At 42.2% G+C, this 17,777-nt stretch overlaps 1 protein-coding gene across 1 annotated transcript in view; it reads right to left on the bottom strand.

Moving 5' to 3' along the window:
- LARS2 (leucyl-tRNA synthetase 2, mitochondrial) overlaps positions 1-11,030 on the bottom strand; it is a 109,686-nt gene extending 98,656 nt beyond the window's left edge. Inside the window, exons 1-3 of the mRNA XM_011357473.2 lie at positions 10,903-11,030; positions 10,078-10,144; positions 966-1,046 (exon numbers count right to left, since the gene is read on the bottom strand). Of these exons, the coding sequence (XP_011355775.2) occupies positions 966-1,046; positions 10,078-10,144; positions 10,903-11,030 (276 nt within the window). The remainder of the gene's footprint in view (positions 1-965; positions 1,047-10,077; positions 10,145-10,902) is intronic.
- Between the last annotated feature and the right edge of the window lie 6,747 nt (positions 11,031-17,777).

The following is a 17,777-nucleotide window of genomic DNA, read 5'->3' on the forward strand; positions in this document are numbered from 1 at the left end:
CTGTCCTGGAACACATGGCTACCTCTTGCTCCTTCCTAAACTGCTACCCCCACCGCTCGGGCCTCCTCAGCCTCACTGGCCACTTCCTCTCCTCCTCATCCTCTCATCTCTCTTCCTTTCACCGTTTGTTAAATTCCATCTTTGCCAAGCTTCTGCTTCTGGCCTCTTTTATCTTCCCTATTCTCCTCTTTAATGCAGAGTTGAAGGAACAGGTGTTAATATCAACGTTAATTAATTAATCATGAACCTACCATTTGTCTGAGAATTCATTTCAAGGTAATTATGTTCCTTCACCTCAGGACTAACTTTAGACTGAAAATAACCATTTAATGAATAACCACTTCATGACAAATGCTAGACACTGTGCTTTTACAGAACATGCATTTTGTTCTTAAAGGTCTTGTTTTCCAAATCCAGGGCTGCGGCTAAATTCTCAAGTGATTTGAAAGGTTCATGTTCTACATGCTCTTCAGCCAATTTGGACAATGAGCATAAATGGAAGAGAAGTCGTGGTCTTTGCAGTTTTAAACACGACTCGCACAGTCCTTCTGAACTGAAATCTGCTTGGTTAGTGAGCTCCTGTTTTTACTTTTTTCTTGACCATTATTTTTTTTAGCACTGCTGTTTTTATGGTAACCTAAAAGCTGTCTCTCGCTACAAACTACCCAAGATTCTGAGAACTACCCATAATCGGACGAGAAGCAATAATGTGCTTAATTTCTTGGTAACTGTCCTTTTTTGCCAGCCGACGAGAACTTCATCGAGGCAGTCTAACAATACAGACAGCTTTTCTAACTAGACAGTTGGGAACAGAAAACCCTCCATTAAACTACAGACGAGACTAATGGGTTTGAATTACAATTTGTTATCTGTCTACTTGAACAGATGCCAGTATTTCAACTATCCAAGCCAAACCAGCTCTCCACAACTGTATTTTTCTAAAAGGAAAAGAACATTAACTTTACCTGCAAGGTACCTGAAAATTTCAGGATCAAGAGGACAGAGTCATCTGAAAGGTATTTTTGAGACGTGAGTTCTCTGGGTTTCTTGAGTTACGCGAAGGCTATTTGTTAGACGAGGGCACAAATCCAGAGGAAGCGAAAATATCGAGTCATCAATTGCATGGATGCAAAACAGTGACAGCAACGCCCAAAATGAGCTGTTCTGCTGCCTGCCAGCTCCATAAACAATTAGTAGAAGGCTGTCACAGCTTGAAAGCTTTCATAGGTGACATGGACCAAAAAAACAAAACTATAAGCTTAGAAAAAAGTATAGAAAATTATTTTGAAGATCTTTTTGCCCCGTGATTTTTAAGGGAAGGGCTAGGAACACAGAAGCATAGATCAGAATCCAATGGGAGGGGAGAGGATTTTTAAAACTATACATGCTGTCTTCTGGGAAGGTGGAATAGATGTATTTTTTCCTATTCTTTCCACTAAGTACAACTAAAAGCCCTGCACAGATATGTAAAACAAACAGAAGACTCCAAAAATGGAGAAGAGAAGGCAGACTGGTTAGGGACCTCAGCATCAGAGGAATGACACAGTGGTGAGTTCCATGGATTTTCTTTATGCCTCATAAGTCCCAGGATTGGAGCTAATGAAGCCAATAACCCAGAAATGCCAAGAAATGCAGGCAAGAAAAAAAAAGAAAAAGGAAAGCCTGGCTGTCTCTCGCCAGAGTACCAGGAAAGGGACAATCTGGCAAGAGAAAATTTAAACAATAACTGCTCAACTCCAGCCAACACCACAGGAAACATGACAGCCCCAGCCCCACCAGCCAAGCCTTAGTGAAAAGCCTACACTCACAACTCCCAGAGACTATAACAAAGCCTGCCCCCCAATCTCTGTGCCAGGGTGGTGTCAAAGGAAGTTAAACGAAGAGCCAGGACTTCCACCCCACCCCACCCCCGGGTGTTGCTGAACAACGCCCTCCCAGAAGAGACCGCAGAGGAAGTCTGGACTTTAAACTACCCCAACCAGCAGCAATGAGGTGCTACTTCCGCTCCCAGATGGGACAGTGTCAGAGGAGTCGGGATGGATCCTAAACTGGATCCTAGACTCACGGGTCCACCGAGAAGTAAAGAGGCGGGCTCCCAGTTTGCCCACTGAAGCAGTTATCACAGGAGACCTTCTAATAAACAACGTTTAAATAAGATCCAGCATCTTAAAAGAGTTCCCTTAATGTCCAGGTTTCGATCGAAAATCATTAGCCACACCAAGAACCAGGACAATCTCAAACCAATGAGAAAAAGGCAATCGACATATGGCAACACCACGATGACCAAAACATCAAAATTATCTGACAAGGATTTTAGAGCAGCCATTCCAGAAATAATTGCAGCAAGAAATGAGAAACAGGCTTGAAACAAACGGTAAAGCAGAAAAGTCTCTACAAAGAAAGAGAAGTCATAAAGAACCAAATGGAAATTTTAGAACTGAATAAATAAAATAACAAATAAAAAGCTCGAAGGATGGGTTCACCATCAGATTGGAAAGGGCGGAGGAAAAATGAGTGAACTTGAAGACAGGGTAATAGAATTGATCCAATCTGAACAAAAGCGAGAAAACAGATGGGAAGGAAATGAACAGAGCCTCAGGGATATGTGGGATTATAACAAAAGATCTAACCGTTCCTGTCACGGAGTCTCACGAGGAGAGGAGGAGAGCGGAACCGAAAAAGTATTAGAAGAAATAACAGCTGAAATTTTCTCTAATTTGGAAAAACAACATAAACCTACATATGTAAGAAGCTGAGTGAACCTCAAACAAAATAAAGCCAAAGAAATCCACTTCGAAACACGTCATAGTCAAATTTCTGAAAACTAAAGACAAAAAAAAAAAAATGCATTACCATAGGGAGAAAACAATTTGAGAGAGTCAAGTTCTTATCAGAAACCAAAGAGGTCAGAAAGAAGTGGCACGGTATTTTTTGGGTGCTAAAAGGAAGGAACTATCAACCTAGAATTGTGGATTCAATGAAATTATTCTTCAACGATGAGGAAATCGGGACATTCTCAGGTGAAGAAAAGCCAAGAGAGTTGGTCATGAGCAAACCTACGCTAAAAAAATGACTAAAGGCTGTTTTCTATGCAAGAAGAAATCGATAAAAGAGAGAATCTTGAAACATTAGTAATGAAGAAAGAACAGAGAAAGAAACAAAATTATGGGTAAATACAACAGACTTTCTCTTGAGTTTTCAGAATTGTTTGATGGTTGAAGCAAAAATTATAACACTAATGTGGTTCTCAATGTATGTATCTATTCCAGGTAGATAGTGTCAGAATTGAGTTCAATTGTAGGACGCACCGCTGGTGTTGCAGAATCTCATGATGTGTGGAAAACTCACGCATTTGGTGTCACAAGTTGTGGGGTAGTTGAGTACAGAGAGTAGAGGAGACACACAGGAGTGAGTTTTTCCTCTAGCAAATCATATGGAAAATATTCTCTGATCACAATGGAATCGAACATGAATTCAAGATCAGAACTTTAATAGGAAAATATCCAAATATTTGGAATCCAAAGAACATACTTCCAAACAATCCATGAACCAAAGAGAAAGTTTCGAGAAAAATTTAAAAATTTTTAAAAAATAAAATACAATAGATGAAATTTTAAGGGGCACAGCTAAAGCAGTGCTTACATTAGAATTGAGAAAAAGTATCAAATCAATAATCTAAGCTCTTGCTTCAAGAAACTAGAAAAATAATAACAAAATAAACTCAGAGAAAGCAGAAGGAAGAAAATAATAAAGACAAAAGTGGACATCAATGAAATTGTAAACAGAAAAAATATCAAGAGAAAAATCGATGAAACAAAGAAGTTGTTTATTGAAAAGATCAATAAAATTGACAAAGAACAAGAGAAAAAACAGATTACTAATATCAGAAACAAAACAGAAATATCACTATAGAACTTCTATCATCAGAAGAATGATAACAGGATACTACAAGTATGATTTTGACAACCTAGATAAAATTCTCAAAAAGCAGGACTACCACAATTCCCCCAATATGAAAAAGCTAACTTGAATAGCCTATAACTATTAAAGAAGTTAAATTCATAATTAAAAACCACCTCAAAAAGAAATCCCCAGGCCCAGATGGTTTCACTGGAGTATTCTACCAAATGTTTAAAGAATTAACACCAGTTTTACATACTCTTTTCCAGAAAATAGAAAGGAAACCATGCTAAACTCATTCTCTGAAGCCATGACTACCCTGATACCAAAACCAGCAAAGACATCTTAAAAAAAACTATAAAGCCTTATCCCTTGTGAATATGGATGTAAAAATTCTTAATGAGATATTAGCAAGTAGAATTGAGCAATATGTAGGAAAAAATTATATACCATGAACAAGTGGGTTCATTCCCAGGATGCAGGGCTGGTTCGATATTAAAAAATCAATGTCTTAATCCACCATATTAGCAAGTTGACGAAGAAAAATCACAATATCATATCGTTTGATGCAGAAAAGCATCTGACAAAATTCAGTACCCATTCAGGATTAAAATTTTCAGAAAACTAAAAACAAGGAGCTACCATAACTTGATAATAAACACCTACAAAAGAAACTCCTGTGATCTCATCTATAATGGTGAAAGACTAAATGCTTTCCTCCTAAAAGTGGGAACAAGACAAGTATCAAATCAATAATCTAAGCTGTCACTTCAAGAAACTTGAAAAATAAGAGCAAACCGCGGATAGCACAGAAACTCTGTATATACCGTGTTTTTTCCTACATATACATACCTATGATGAGGTTTAATTTATAAATTAGGCACATCAAGAGGTTAACAACAATAACTAATAATCACATACAGCAATTATAACAATATATGATAGAACGTTATGTGAATGTGGTCTCTCACTCTCTCAAAATACCTTATTGTATTACACTAACTTTTCACTTAAAGGAAGTACTTTACAGCTTCTCTCTGGCATATCTAAATTGTCAGCATCATTACTCTTGCACTCTGAGGCCACCGTTAAGTAAAAACATCAGCAATCAGAACAGAGATCCATGATATACGGAGGATATCCCTGACTCCTGCAAGCTGCGTGTGAGCTGCTCCAGAAACACGCACGCGGATGCCTGCCGTGGGGCTACGGGGTGAGGGGCTGGTAGCCGTCACTGAGATAAGAATTTAAATTGACCAAAATTAACTGCAGTTTATCATCCAAGCCTTCCCCTGGAAGTTAGACTTCAGTAGACTCCAGCGTTCCAGAACAGTTCCATCGGACAGATTCTGCCAGAGCAACTGCTGTCTCGACTGGGAGACAGATTCCTGGTGCTTCCCGCGCTCTGCCATCTTTCTAGAATCCCCTCCTCCAAAGCTTGCTTTTATAATCAGCGTGATCATCAGTGGTTTTTTGAGCCCCATTTCTCCTCTTTCCAGTGGCTCCTGTTTAGCCTTCTTTGTAAAAACTCACTCTTCCCCGGTTGCCGTGGCATCGTCTTTACTGCGATTCTCCTCCAAGCCTGGGCCTCTCTCTTGGCTCCTCATCTCTTGACCCTCGCATTCGAGACATTCTGGGCCCTCTGTTCTCTCTACGCTCTCCCTTCTCCCTTGGTGATTTCGCCCAGTTTCTCCACAGCCGGCAATCTCCCAAAGCGGCCCCCAGCAGGTTCTTCCCTGTCAAAACACGCACACTGCTCCCTACGTTAAAAGATGGGTCCAATTCCTCAATCTTTCTATCTCGTAATTTTTTCTTGCAAATTTGTTTAGCCAGCAATGTCCTTGGGCCATTTGCCAGCTTCCCTCGGATCTTCCAGGATCTTATCGGAAGAAAAAAATTTTTTAATTTCGGGCTCACCTGAAATTGACTTCTACGTATAATTTCTCAAACAAAAGATATGTTTTGACAGTAAGGTTATTTGAAAAGTTAATTTAGGGCTATGAGATGCTATGAATAACTCTCCTCCTGGAATGGCTCATCCTTCAAAGTGATTGGGCATCTCTTAAGTAGTTTACCTTATAAGAAAGATATGCGAAACCCAAGTGTGAAACTCCAGGAGAAAACAGCATCCCCAGAACTTGCAGTATAATAGAGAAACCACCTCATGAAAAGTGCCAGTTAGCCTCGAGTCACTCTTTGGCCCTGGCCTGTTCCCCAGCCCTGCTCTAAGCACCAACACACCACAGACTCTTTGTCAATTTATAAACTTAAAACGACAAGTCAAACAATTCATTTGATAAAGCCACTCATTTCTAAAGAGTACCATAAGTCCCAAAACAGATGTCAGTGGAATTTAATTCAGTGAATTAAAAACTAAAAATACCAGCAAACGCTTTAAACTACAACTTTTTAGAAAAGGTGAAACGAGGCTGATTGGTCAAAGAACAAATGGAAGGCAGTCTGGGGCCTCGGGGTAACGTGTGGGTACAGGCCTGTCATCTCTCCAATTTAAACATAAACACCTAAAGGAACTCTTTCTTTCATATCGAACATATGAAACCACATCCCTACCTCATACTGCTCACACCCACAAACATCACTTCTAAACAAACTGGAGATCCCAGGGAGAAAGGCTAAGTGAATTTCTTTATGGAAATATTTTATAAACAGGACACGAGGAAGACTAACCATAAAGGAAATAACTAATCAATTTGATCACACTAAAATAAATCTGTTAATCAATAGTCACCGTTAAAAAATTAAAAGGGCAAGACCCAGACTGGGAAAAGATATTTGTAACACATGTAACTGATGAAGGGATCCTATCCAGAACATATAAGGAACTCCGGCAGGACAATGAGGAGAAAGATGATCCATTAGGAACAAAGCACGTCCCAAAGGAGGATATACAAATCGTCAGTAAAGACAAGAAAAGGTGATCAACCCCATTAGCAATCAAGGAAATTAAAAGCATAGTGAGAAACCCACCGGACTAGCTAAAGTTTAAAAGTCTGATAACATCGACTGTTGTGGGGATGTGGAATAAAGGACGGAAACGTAGATGGGGGCGACCCCTTGGGAAACCCAGCAGCAGCTACGGAGGCTGAAGGTACACATGCCCTGCGTCCCAGCCATTCCACCTGTAGGCAGGTACACGCTGACGGAAGTTAGCGCTGCAGGCACAAGGATCCACCGACGAGAATGTTTACAGCAGCACTGTGTTAACAGAAAAAGAAGGGGGGAAACTGGAAGTCGCCCAAACAGTCATCAACACTAAAGTGGACAAGTAGGTTATGTTATTTGTATAAGGGAAAACTAAGAAGCATTGGAAACAAATGAGTTACAGCCACATTCAAGAACAAGGATGGGTATTAAAATCATAATGTCGATGGCTCCTACTGGCCAAATTTGGACATCTTGAACATCGAAATGTAACTGTTTATAACACACCGAGTAAATTAAAATCAATGTATTTATAGCGATATAAAACAAAGGAATAGACAGAAGTTCTTCATCGCGAAGGAATGCCAGCTAATAAACGTAGGAAGAATGGTAGGAGACACTCACCCATTTTTCAGTCTTCAGTGTAATAACTGAATAACCCTGGCTGGAAGGTTGCTGGGAAATGAAATATTCATATGGTGCCAAAGTGTTATCCTACAAATTACTAACAAATTATAAATGGGAGTGTGTAGCTTTACCATAAAGAGATACAGCAATCACCACCTTAACCTACGATCAAATCTGGCATCGCTCGTAGTGAGACAACTTAACACATGTCTCCTCAGGTAGGGATGAGCTAGAAAGCACACAGCACCTATGATTAAATTTAGAAAAAAAAAAGATAATCTGAGTCTAATCAAGCTCTAAGCCTAACATCCTATTTATAGTAATACAGGGGATAACGGAATAAGGTAAAGATGTTATGGCAAATTGTAACTTCCAAAGATGGCTGTGCCGATACATAGTCATGCCTTTGTCATAACGTGACATGGACACTCTTCACTCCTTGGAGAGGTGGAGCTGATGTTCCCTACCTGGCATGTGGCCAGGCCTATGCCTATGGAGGAAGCAATAGCGAGTCACTTCTAAGAGTCACTTCTAAGGCAGGGCCATAGGGTGTAGCTTCTGCTTTTTCTCTCAGGACTCACACCCAGGGAGCCTTTAATCAACATGTGAGATGTCTGGCTCCCCTGCAGCCACCGGGCTGGAAAGATGAGGTGGGGGGAGGGAGGGGAAAGGGGTGGGAGAGAAAGAGAGAGAGACAGAGAGAGACAGAGAGAGAGAGAGAGAGAGAGAGAGGGAAGGAGGGAGAGGGGGAGGGGAGGGAGAGGAGGAGGGAGAGAGAGAGAGGGAGAGGGATCCCTGGGGAGCTCAAGCCCCTCCAGCCCCAGCCATGAGACATGCGCATGGGCAGGCCCTTTGGATGACTCCTACCCAGCCTCCGAGCCGCCCCGATCATGCTGAATGGCACAAGGACAAGCTAGACTTGCCAAACCCTACCCAGATTGCAGAAACATAGACAAAATGAATGTTGGTGCTGTTCTAAGCCCCTAAATTTTGGTGTGCAGCCACCGTAACTGGAACTGATGCCTGAAGAGCCAGACACATCCGAACCGTGAGACATTCTACGAAAGCTCTACACTAAACTCCTCGAAAGTCAAAGTCATTGTATTGGTCTGCTTGGGTGGCCACAACAAAACACCACCGACTGCGTGGCTTAGACAACAAGTTTATTTTCTCAACAGTCCTGGAGGTGGGATGTCCGAGATCAGGGTGCCGGCAGGGTGGGGTTCTGGGGAGAGAGCTCCCTTCCTGGCTTGCAGGCAACTGCCATCTGTGTCCTCACATGACCGCTTCTTTTGTGCACCCAGGGAGGGACAGCAAGCTCTTTGGCGTTTCTCCTTATGAGGGTGCTGATCTCATCAAGAGGACCCCACCCTCTGATGACCTCATCTAACCCTAATTATCTCCCAAAGATCCCATCTCCAAATACTATTCATATTGGGGGTTAGAGCGTCAACATAGAAATGGGGAGCGAGGGGGACATTCAGTCCACATAACGACCATTAAAAAACAAAAAGGGTAGGGGGATGTGGCAGGAAGCACGGCCTCCCACAAAGAGGGCCACACTCTAACCCCTGGAACCTGTGAATATGTTAGTTAAGTGGCTAAAAGCATTTCGCAGATGTGATTAAAATAAGGAGATTATTTTAAATTATCCAGGTGAGCCCAATGTAATCGCGTGGCCAGGCAAAGGCAGAGATCTCTGGCTGCAGCCCGGGAGGTAAAGCAGAAAGAACTGACGGAAGGCTTGTATGTTGACTCCTACCTAATAAGGTTTGGGAGCACGATCATTCCCAAGATCCCGGTTTTCCAAACAGAAAAACAAAATCACAGACCTACTGAGTCGGAAACTCTGGAGGTGGGGCCCAGAAACCTAGGCTTTAACAAGCCCTCTTGGTGATTCTGATGCTCGCCAAGGCTGGCGGACCACCGGCATGAGTATACATGTGAATAACCCTTATTATTTTTCATGGAGTAGCAACATCATCCTCAAGACCTTGTGGATACTGCTTGCCGCTGTCTCCACCCAACTACAGGCATCATCTGTCAAAGGTTGTACCCGCTGATGCACAAGACTGACCTGGAGGCCTCATTCAGCCACGGAGGGAGAGTTTGTACTTATTTTCTAAGGCATTTAAAGAATGATCTAATCTCTTCAATAACCAGAAGAAGCATCCTCCTGCAGAGAAGCTGAGATCATGCCTACCACGTGTGAATGGCGAGACTCACCACCAAAACGCAGACCTCAGATAAGCGTCCAAGATCCTATCTCCTAAAAGCACTTGACAAGCATGACATCGGGACGCTCTAGTCCCATTAGCCAGCATGCGTTCCTTGACAGAGATGACCGAACCGGGCTCATGACCACACCAGGCTCATGACCGCCAGTGGTGACTGCGGATGAAACAACAGCCACATTGACTGAGCAGCCCCAGGAGACCTCCTTCTTCAGTTCGAGGCTGATGAATCCAAAAAGACTCTCCTGGCTGAAGCGGCGAAAAACTTATCTCACATGTTGCAGGCTGCTAAGTACCGAGCTGGCTCGGCTGTGCATGAGGCCGGCTGCACGTGTGCTGTGCTTTCGTGATGAGATGTGGTCCTCAACCTCACGATGACTGTAGTTCCGAACGCGGACCCTTCCGCGGCAGCATCGACCTTGCCGTAAACAGGGGAAGCGCTAAAAGATAAGCCAATTCGCTTCAGCTAAAGCAAAGGGATCATTCTTTTTCCCTCTCAATCAACGGAAACCTCGGGGCGGGGGGTGGGGGGCGGAACAAAAGGTTAATTTTCTGACTCTGAGGGAGAACAAGTTTCCCAAAGGCAGAGATCTGCCAGACTAACTGCCGCGCCTCTGTAAGGACTTGAGCGAGGACTCGCAGAGTCAAACACTTGGGTGCCTGTTTTGTGTTGTCAAGGCAACCGCTGCTCCCAGCTCCCACGACAGACATCTATCTTCCCAAGGGCGTTTTCAGGAGCGTGCTTACCCTCAAGTTTTCTGTTTTAAGCTATTCTTTGAATTCTTTTAAAATGAAAAAAAAAAATGTTAAAACATGTATTTCTGTTATCCTGGAGCCCTCCTTATTTCTTGTGTTTAATCCTTCCTATCAGACGTCTAGTCTTCTGTGCAAATAAAGGCCAAGGTAGTAGGGGCCTTGAAGCCATAGTAATTTTCACTTTGTAATCATACAAATTGTGAAAATCGTACAAATTGTGAAAATCATACAAATCATGAAAATAAATCCTGCGGGTGTGGTCCAAAGAGCTGGTGAGTTTTAGATCGAAAGAGAGGACTGCTCCCAAACTAGGATAAGGACACGGGGTGGGGACGAAAAGGCTCAACAGAGGCCCGCGGCATTGCAGGCCAACCACCCACGCTGAACAAGACGACCAGGGAAATCTGCAAAATGCCTGCCATTCGATGATGCTATGTGTTACTGGAAGAGCTCGAAGGCACCAAAAGCCTGTCCAGGTAAGAATTCTGACGGAGCGGGATTCTGGGGCGCCTCTTCCAGCGGAGTTCTGAGGCGCCTCTTCCGCTGCTCTGGGATAACCTCACTCCGCATGCCCCTTGGCCCGCAGGCCTGTGGGGAAGGATGTGAGGGTGCGTTCTGAGTTTGTTTTGGTGGACGACTGCCTGAGGGGACAGTAGTTCCTGTGTTTCTCTGGCCCGACACGGGCAGAGCCGTCAGTCAGTCTTATTGCTGGGTGCCGACGTGTACAGAAGCCTGAACATAAGAACACCAGAAGGAAATCAGACACGGGAATTTAAAATCCAGTGAAAATGAGTGTAAATAAAAACACCTACGATCTTCACGATAAAGGAACTCAGCAAATAGTCAACTCTTGATTACGCCAGTAACGGAGAAAGAGAAAAGATGAATTAATCCAAACATCGTTTATGGCCAATCCTGGAATATGTTTCCATTTTGGTTTGTTCTGATTTTACACTGATGTTTTTGAGGGTTACTCAGCCAGCACCATAGACAATAAAGCCCTCTTCTGGCAGATTCTGCAGTATTACATTGAATCCTATCTGGTTTGGACTTTATTTTACTTCTTATACTTGTCTGGTTTTGAGGGGAACTCCTAGAGACTGCTCCTAAAACAATTATTCAAATGATTCCTGATCAAAATTACACCCCGAAGTCCACTTCAATCAAGATTCTCAGCCAAGGCCTGGTCCAGAACCAGCTCAGGCACCGGAGGCAGAGATGAGAAGAGACAGATTGAAGTCAGAGACATACGTGCCCCAACGGGCCACACCAAACAACTCAGAAGCCTACTCTGCCATTTGGCACAAGGAACTCATTGGGCCATTCCCTGGGACCAGTTCATGATCGCCAAGGCCATAACCTGGACCCATGCGTGTCAAAGGCCATCCATCCCTTCTCCCCGGAAAGGCTGCCAATCATTCCACAAGGTGAGTGTCCGCGAAGAAACACTTCTCTCCTCTCTCATTGCGCGGTTCGGAACTTTATCTCCCCTTCACTCTTCCCTCAGTAGATGCTCAGCTATTCAGATCTGGCTTTCAGCTTCTGACTTTCCATCTTTCTGAAAATGAAACAAGCTGTTTTGGGAATAATATCTGAAAAAGTGAAACACAGTGCTGTGCTAAAAGTCATCATCTGATGATCGTTCTGGCTCAGCAGAAATGCACTAATTCCAGAAATGCAGAAAGTTTTTTTTTTAACCCAGAGAATTAAGCCTTTTATGAAAGAAAGAGGAGAACGTGACGCCAGGGCTGGACCATCCCTACAGGATTTGCCGCTCAGGGAAAGACAGGACGAATGCGGCTGTGACCCGGGTTTTAAAGTTGGCTTTCTCTGTCTGGGGGAGGAAGATAACGCTTCTGAGCCATCTTATTTTTAAAATATTCTGCTAATTGTCAACTAGCCATCTGCTGAGTTATCTGGTTTTAATGAGACTTTAGGAATGTTACGTAGCAAAGGGCACAGATTTGCCTAGTCAGTTAGATAAACCAGTCCTCTCCCGCCTGGCTTTGCTGTTCCATGTGACCAGACAGACTGTAAAGGTTTAATCCAAAAGCACGTGTGGACTTCTGGGCAAGAGGGCATCAGGAACACACGCATCTAAACTTGTTTCCATTGCTCCCATTAAATGGCCAAGAGAATATAAGGATGGGGGTCAAGAGGACTGGAGCAGTACTGGCAACAACAGAAGGTGCCATCAACACGCAAGAAATGTCAAGGAGTTTCGGGAGATGGGACCAGATTGAAGAAAAACACCAGAAACCAAAGAGCATCTCCACCTCTTAAGAACAGGTTGAGTTGAGAAACAGGGCTCTAGCGCCCTCGACTCCAAATGACACGGTACAGAGGGGGCAGTGGGCTATGGGGCAGACAGAGCCCATAAACTAGACACCTCTGGCTGTGGTGGCTCAGCAGCGCTTCAAGGAGGAGGGACCTGATGCCACAACTCAGGCAAGCTCTATCAGACCAAAGAGAACGATGCACCAGGAGCAGTGAGTCCCCGAACCCAGACAGAAATAAATGATGCGGAGACGAGGATGGAGCTTCCCTCCCTCCCCTCAGGCGGTGGATCTCTAAACCCATAGACCAACTAGTCCACTAAGGACATAAGGACACGAGGTGGGGGTGTGGGGGGTGGTACTCACAGGGTGTCTATGAAGGGATTCTGAAACGAACAAGAACACAGTATTCTAAACTCAAGGAAAGGATTTATTAAAGGAAGCAAAACTAATTTCCAAGAGCATCTCCTTGTATTCTCAAGAAAATTTCCGAACATATATAGTCTGTGAAGATGAGATAAGACAGTAAAATAAGCAGGAAAAAAGAAGCATCTGGCAAAGAGGCTTGAGAAAGAAAATGCAAACCGAGTGAGATAAAGAAAAATAATTATAAATCTAAAAGTAAAACAGCAAAATTTATACTTGCATTAGAAACCATACAAAGCAACAATGGTTCTATAGAAACTGAATCAGCGACATGGAAAGCAAACCCGAGAAGTTCTTCCAAAGAAAGAGACCAAAATCAAGAGACAACGACAGAGATGGAAGACAGTGAACAGCACTCACACTGAGAGGCAGTGTCCCTGTAAAACTGTCCCAGGAAAGACCCACAGCTGTGGATCAAGTACCAGGTGAGATTAAAGTGAAAGGGTCTACACTGAGCTACCTTCTGATGAAAATTTTAAATGGCAAAGGTAAAGGAAGAAAGCGTCCGATAAGTACCGAAATGGGGGTAGAAAGATTACTACATTACAGAGAAGCAACCCAGGCTCGCCTCAGACTTCTCCTTCGAAGGCCAAGGGTCAGGCGTGGTGGTGGTCCCCTAAATCTATAAATGCGATTAAACTGCATACCACTCCTCCTGCTACTGAACATACACACACACACGCACAATGATTACATATAAAAACTGGTGAAATCTGAGTAAGATGAGTTCTCTAGTTAACAGTACTGCACTGGTATCGATTTCTTGGTTTCTATATTATACTGTAGTTCTAAATGTTATCTTTGAGGGAAGCTGCAGGAAGGATACACATCTTGTACTATCTTGGCAACTTCCTGTGAGTCTATAATTATTTTTTTAAAGATGAAAGATCTAAGATCGAGGTCTACTCAAGAGATTTGAAAGAAAAATAGAATTCCATTCCCCAATAAGTTGCTGCTTATAGATGAAAGTGACAGAAAGTCATTCTCAGTTATGAAAATAATGTGGGACGACAGATCCAAAGCAAGAGTTAAGACAAAATATAAAAAACTTTTCACAAATCAAAAAATTTTAAATGAGCAGTCATTCTCTAAAACAGGAGTCCCCAACTCCCAGGCTGTGGACTGGTACCGGTCCCTGGCCTGTTAGGAACAGGGCTGCACAGCAGAAGGTGAGCAGCAGGCGAGTGAAGCTTCATCTGTATCTGCAGCCGCCCCCCCAGCGCCAGCATCACCCCCTCGGCTCCACCTCAGATCATCCGGCGTTAGATGCTCACAGGAGCACCAGTCGGTCCCTGGTGCCAAAAAGGTTGGGGACCGCTGCTCTAAAATGTCTACTGATGAGCACTGAAACATTCAATTTAAATAACTGTTATGAATATAATTTTAAAACTAAAAGCAAATATCAGACATAATGTTTAAGAAATGATATATGTTCAAGAAAGTTACAAGATGAGAATAAATTAGGCCTAAAATCAAAATATAGTCCCCCAAAAACCTCTGGAAAACAGGGTAAGAAACTGGGAAGTGTCACTGCCTGCTAATTTCCTTATCTTACATATGTACTATTTTATTTTTTATGTTGATACTAAACACATGTTTGAAAAAACTCTTACAGCTATCTTTTAGCAGAATAAAAGAGAATTAGTATTTTTAAAATCTCGCAAGGAAAAAAAAAACAAAATCCAAAATGCAAGAAACCATAAAAAGAAACCCAAAACTATGTTTCAAAAAGTCTAATTAGAAAATAATGACTAGTTATGAAAATAAATACAAATAGCTTACACTTTAAAGACTCTAGATTGGCCAAAAGGAGGTCCCCCCTACCCTCATGCTTTGTCCACCTTTTATTTTTTTAATTAATTGTGTCTATAAGTGATGCACCACAAGAATTTAACAAATAAAGGATAAAAAAAATGGGCAAAACATATTATGGAAACAGAAACGTGACAGTAGAGACGGCACCGTCAATATCACACGGTAAGAGGGAATCTCTGTTGCCAGGTATTAACACCAATTATAAAGCAATCGTAACTAAAAAGAGTTTAGTAATGACATAATAATAAATGGATCAAATGAACAGAAACAGAACTTGATGCACAGTATATAAACGAACATGGTTAAAATAAAGGTAGCTTTTTAAAATCAATGAGGAAAAGACTGTTTACAAATAAAAAAAAAAACAGAACAATTGATTTTTTTGAAGAATTCCTTGTCTTCTATACCAAAATAATTTCGGTTGAGTTAAGTGTAAAAATTAAACAAAAGATTGAGAAAAAATGCCAATGTATTTATCCCACCATAAATAGAACGCAGGGCAAACTACAAACTGAGGGAAAATATTTTTGACAAAATAAGAATCATTAAAAAAATGACAAACATCTCCACCCCTGTGGGCAAAAGACATGACTAGATCATTCACACACACACATACATCCCAAATTCAAACATTCATTAAACACATAAAAAGATACAATCAACACTAATAAAATAAATGTAGGTGCAAACAACCGTGCAACAACTTGGGGGGAGGATGTGAATTGGTACCTTTAACTATCATAATCCAAATTACACCTTTAAGTTTCTTTTAAATTTAAGTACCATGAGCCTTAAACTTGTTCATGGCCTTTTCTGAGAATTCACATACGGAAATGATAAAACATGTGTGCCAAGATTTCTGCCTCCAGTGCGGAGGATGAAAACAGCTGTCAGTTTGGCTAGCAGGGTGGCCCAGCTCTGCCACTTAGGAGACCAGCAATAAAATGATGTCAATAAAACCTTGTAGAAATTGTTAGGAATCCAAAGAGATACTCGTGGGTGTCTGGCCCGCGGTAGGGGTTCAGTAACCACTGGACAGCCTGTAGTCGAGTGTGTTTCAGAATTAAGACCTTTCTGGAGATTGAAAGGGAATCGTTTATTTACCCAACTAGGTCTGGGAGAGCACCTAGTAATCAGTTACATTACTATTCTTACAGTAAATATATGAATACTCGTTCTAGGGAGATAGTTATCAGTTCAAGTCAGGTTTTGCCATCAAATGAGTTATGAAAAAACTTTGTTTTTAGAGCTTCCTGGACTTCAGATTTTCACAGGAGGGACTAAGATCCTGTATTTATAATAGGAGAATGTTAAAGTCTCGCTAAATGTATGATAAGGGAGAGGTTACATAAGTTACGGTGTAGTCAGAAGGTGGAAAACTATATAGCTATAAAAATCACTTTTTCAAAGAATATTTAATAAAATGGGAAAGTGTTCATAAAACAGTAGGTTCAAAAAGCAAGATAAAATTATGCATTATGAATTCAATTTTACAACAGTAAATTACACAGATGTTTATAATTCCAAAGTAAAACACTGCAAGGAACCATCCCGGGATGTTAAATTAGGCACAGCGACTTACTTTCTTTTTTAAACTTTTCTGTGTTTTCTAACCTACGATAACCATGAAAATGATCAATTTGCGAACCATTTATGGTTGATGTTCTGGTGCAGGACTAGGCGAGTTATCATCATAGAGGCTTAACGAGTCCATCTTTGCCCTCAAGGAACGAGTCTCATCTCAGGGGTTGATGTTCTGGTGCAGGACTAGGCGAGTTATCATCATAGAGGCTTAACGAGTCCATCTTTGCCCTCAAGGAACGAGTCTCATCTCAGGGGTGCTCCCTGTGGGACTCAATTCTCTCCGCATTAGACCGCCTGCCGCTCTGTTAGTGATTCTCTCCTGGCACCTCAGGGCAACTTGACCCAGGGCTTTTTCACACCTCCACCACATGAGACACTGGCAACCTTGCAAGTACGTGGCAAAAATGGCATCAGTGGTGCAATTAGAACTCGCCCAGACCTTATCTAAAGAAGCTACCAAAAAAAAAAGTCAGGGATTGTTTAAATGTATTTGACTTTCACTCTTTTTTACTATACTCATCAAATCTCAGCTAAGAAATATTTGAGAAGGAGAAGGAAATCTCATTTGGGTTTGTTCCAGGTGCTTCTTAGGAGTAAAAGGATGAGAACTTGAATTTGACAGGCCCAGCAATGAAAACCCCAATCACTTTGCGGAGTAAATGGGATGCTAAGACGAATCATGACATTGGAAGGGCCCTTCACAGGGGGCCAACCAGGAGTCCATCTCACCTAACAGATCACCCACCAACGTCTAAGGGGTGAGCCTTCGGCCAGGTCTTTGAAGAGCTCAGCCATACTCAGCCTGAGTGGTTCCCACGTCCAGGTGACAGAATCATTATGGGTCCCCTTGAGCCTCAATTCCAAACTTGGAACAAAAGGTAAATAAATAGTCAATCGGCTTAACACCTAATCACCTAAAAGGACCAGATGGGTTGCTACTTAATCACTTCTACATACATTCCAGGAGTATTTTTAAACTGTTGCTGAGGACAGCAGAAATCCTTGTGTAAAGCATCTGCCACACATAAATCATAGCCAATGGTGACGTTAAATAACAAGTTAACACTCTTAGCTTAATCCCACAGAAAATTACTTGTTTGTAGGCAAATTATCCACTGGGGATACTTTCTTATTTGCTGAGTGCTAATCCGTCCCTCCTGCTCTCTGCCTCTCTCCCTGCTGCCAACCCAAACGGGAAGCACATGAAGTTAGATGC

Source organism: Pteropus vampyrus, unplaced genomic scaffold, assembly GCF_000151845.1.
Source record: "Pteropus vampyrus isolate Shadow unplaced genomic scaffold, Pvam_2.0 Scaffold35, whole genome shotgun sequence".
NCBI lineage: Eukaryota > Metazoa > Chordata > Mammalia > Chiroptera > Pteropodidae > Pteropus > Pteropus vampyrus.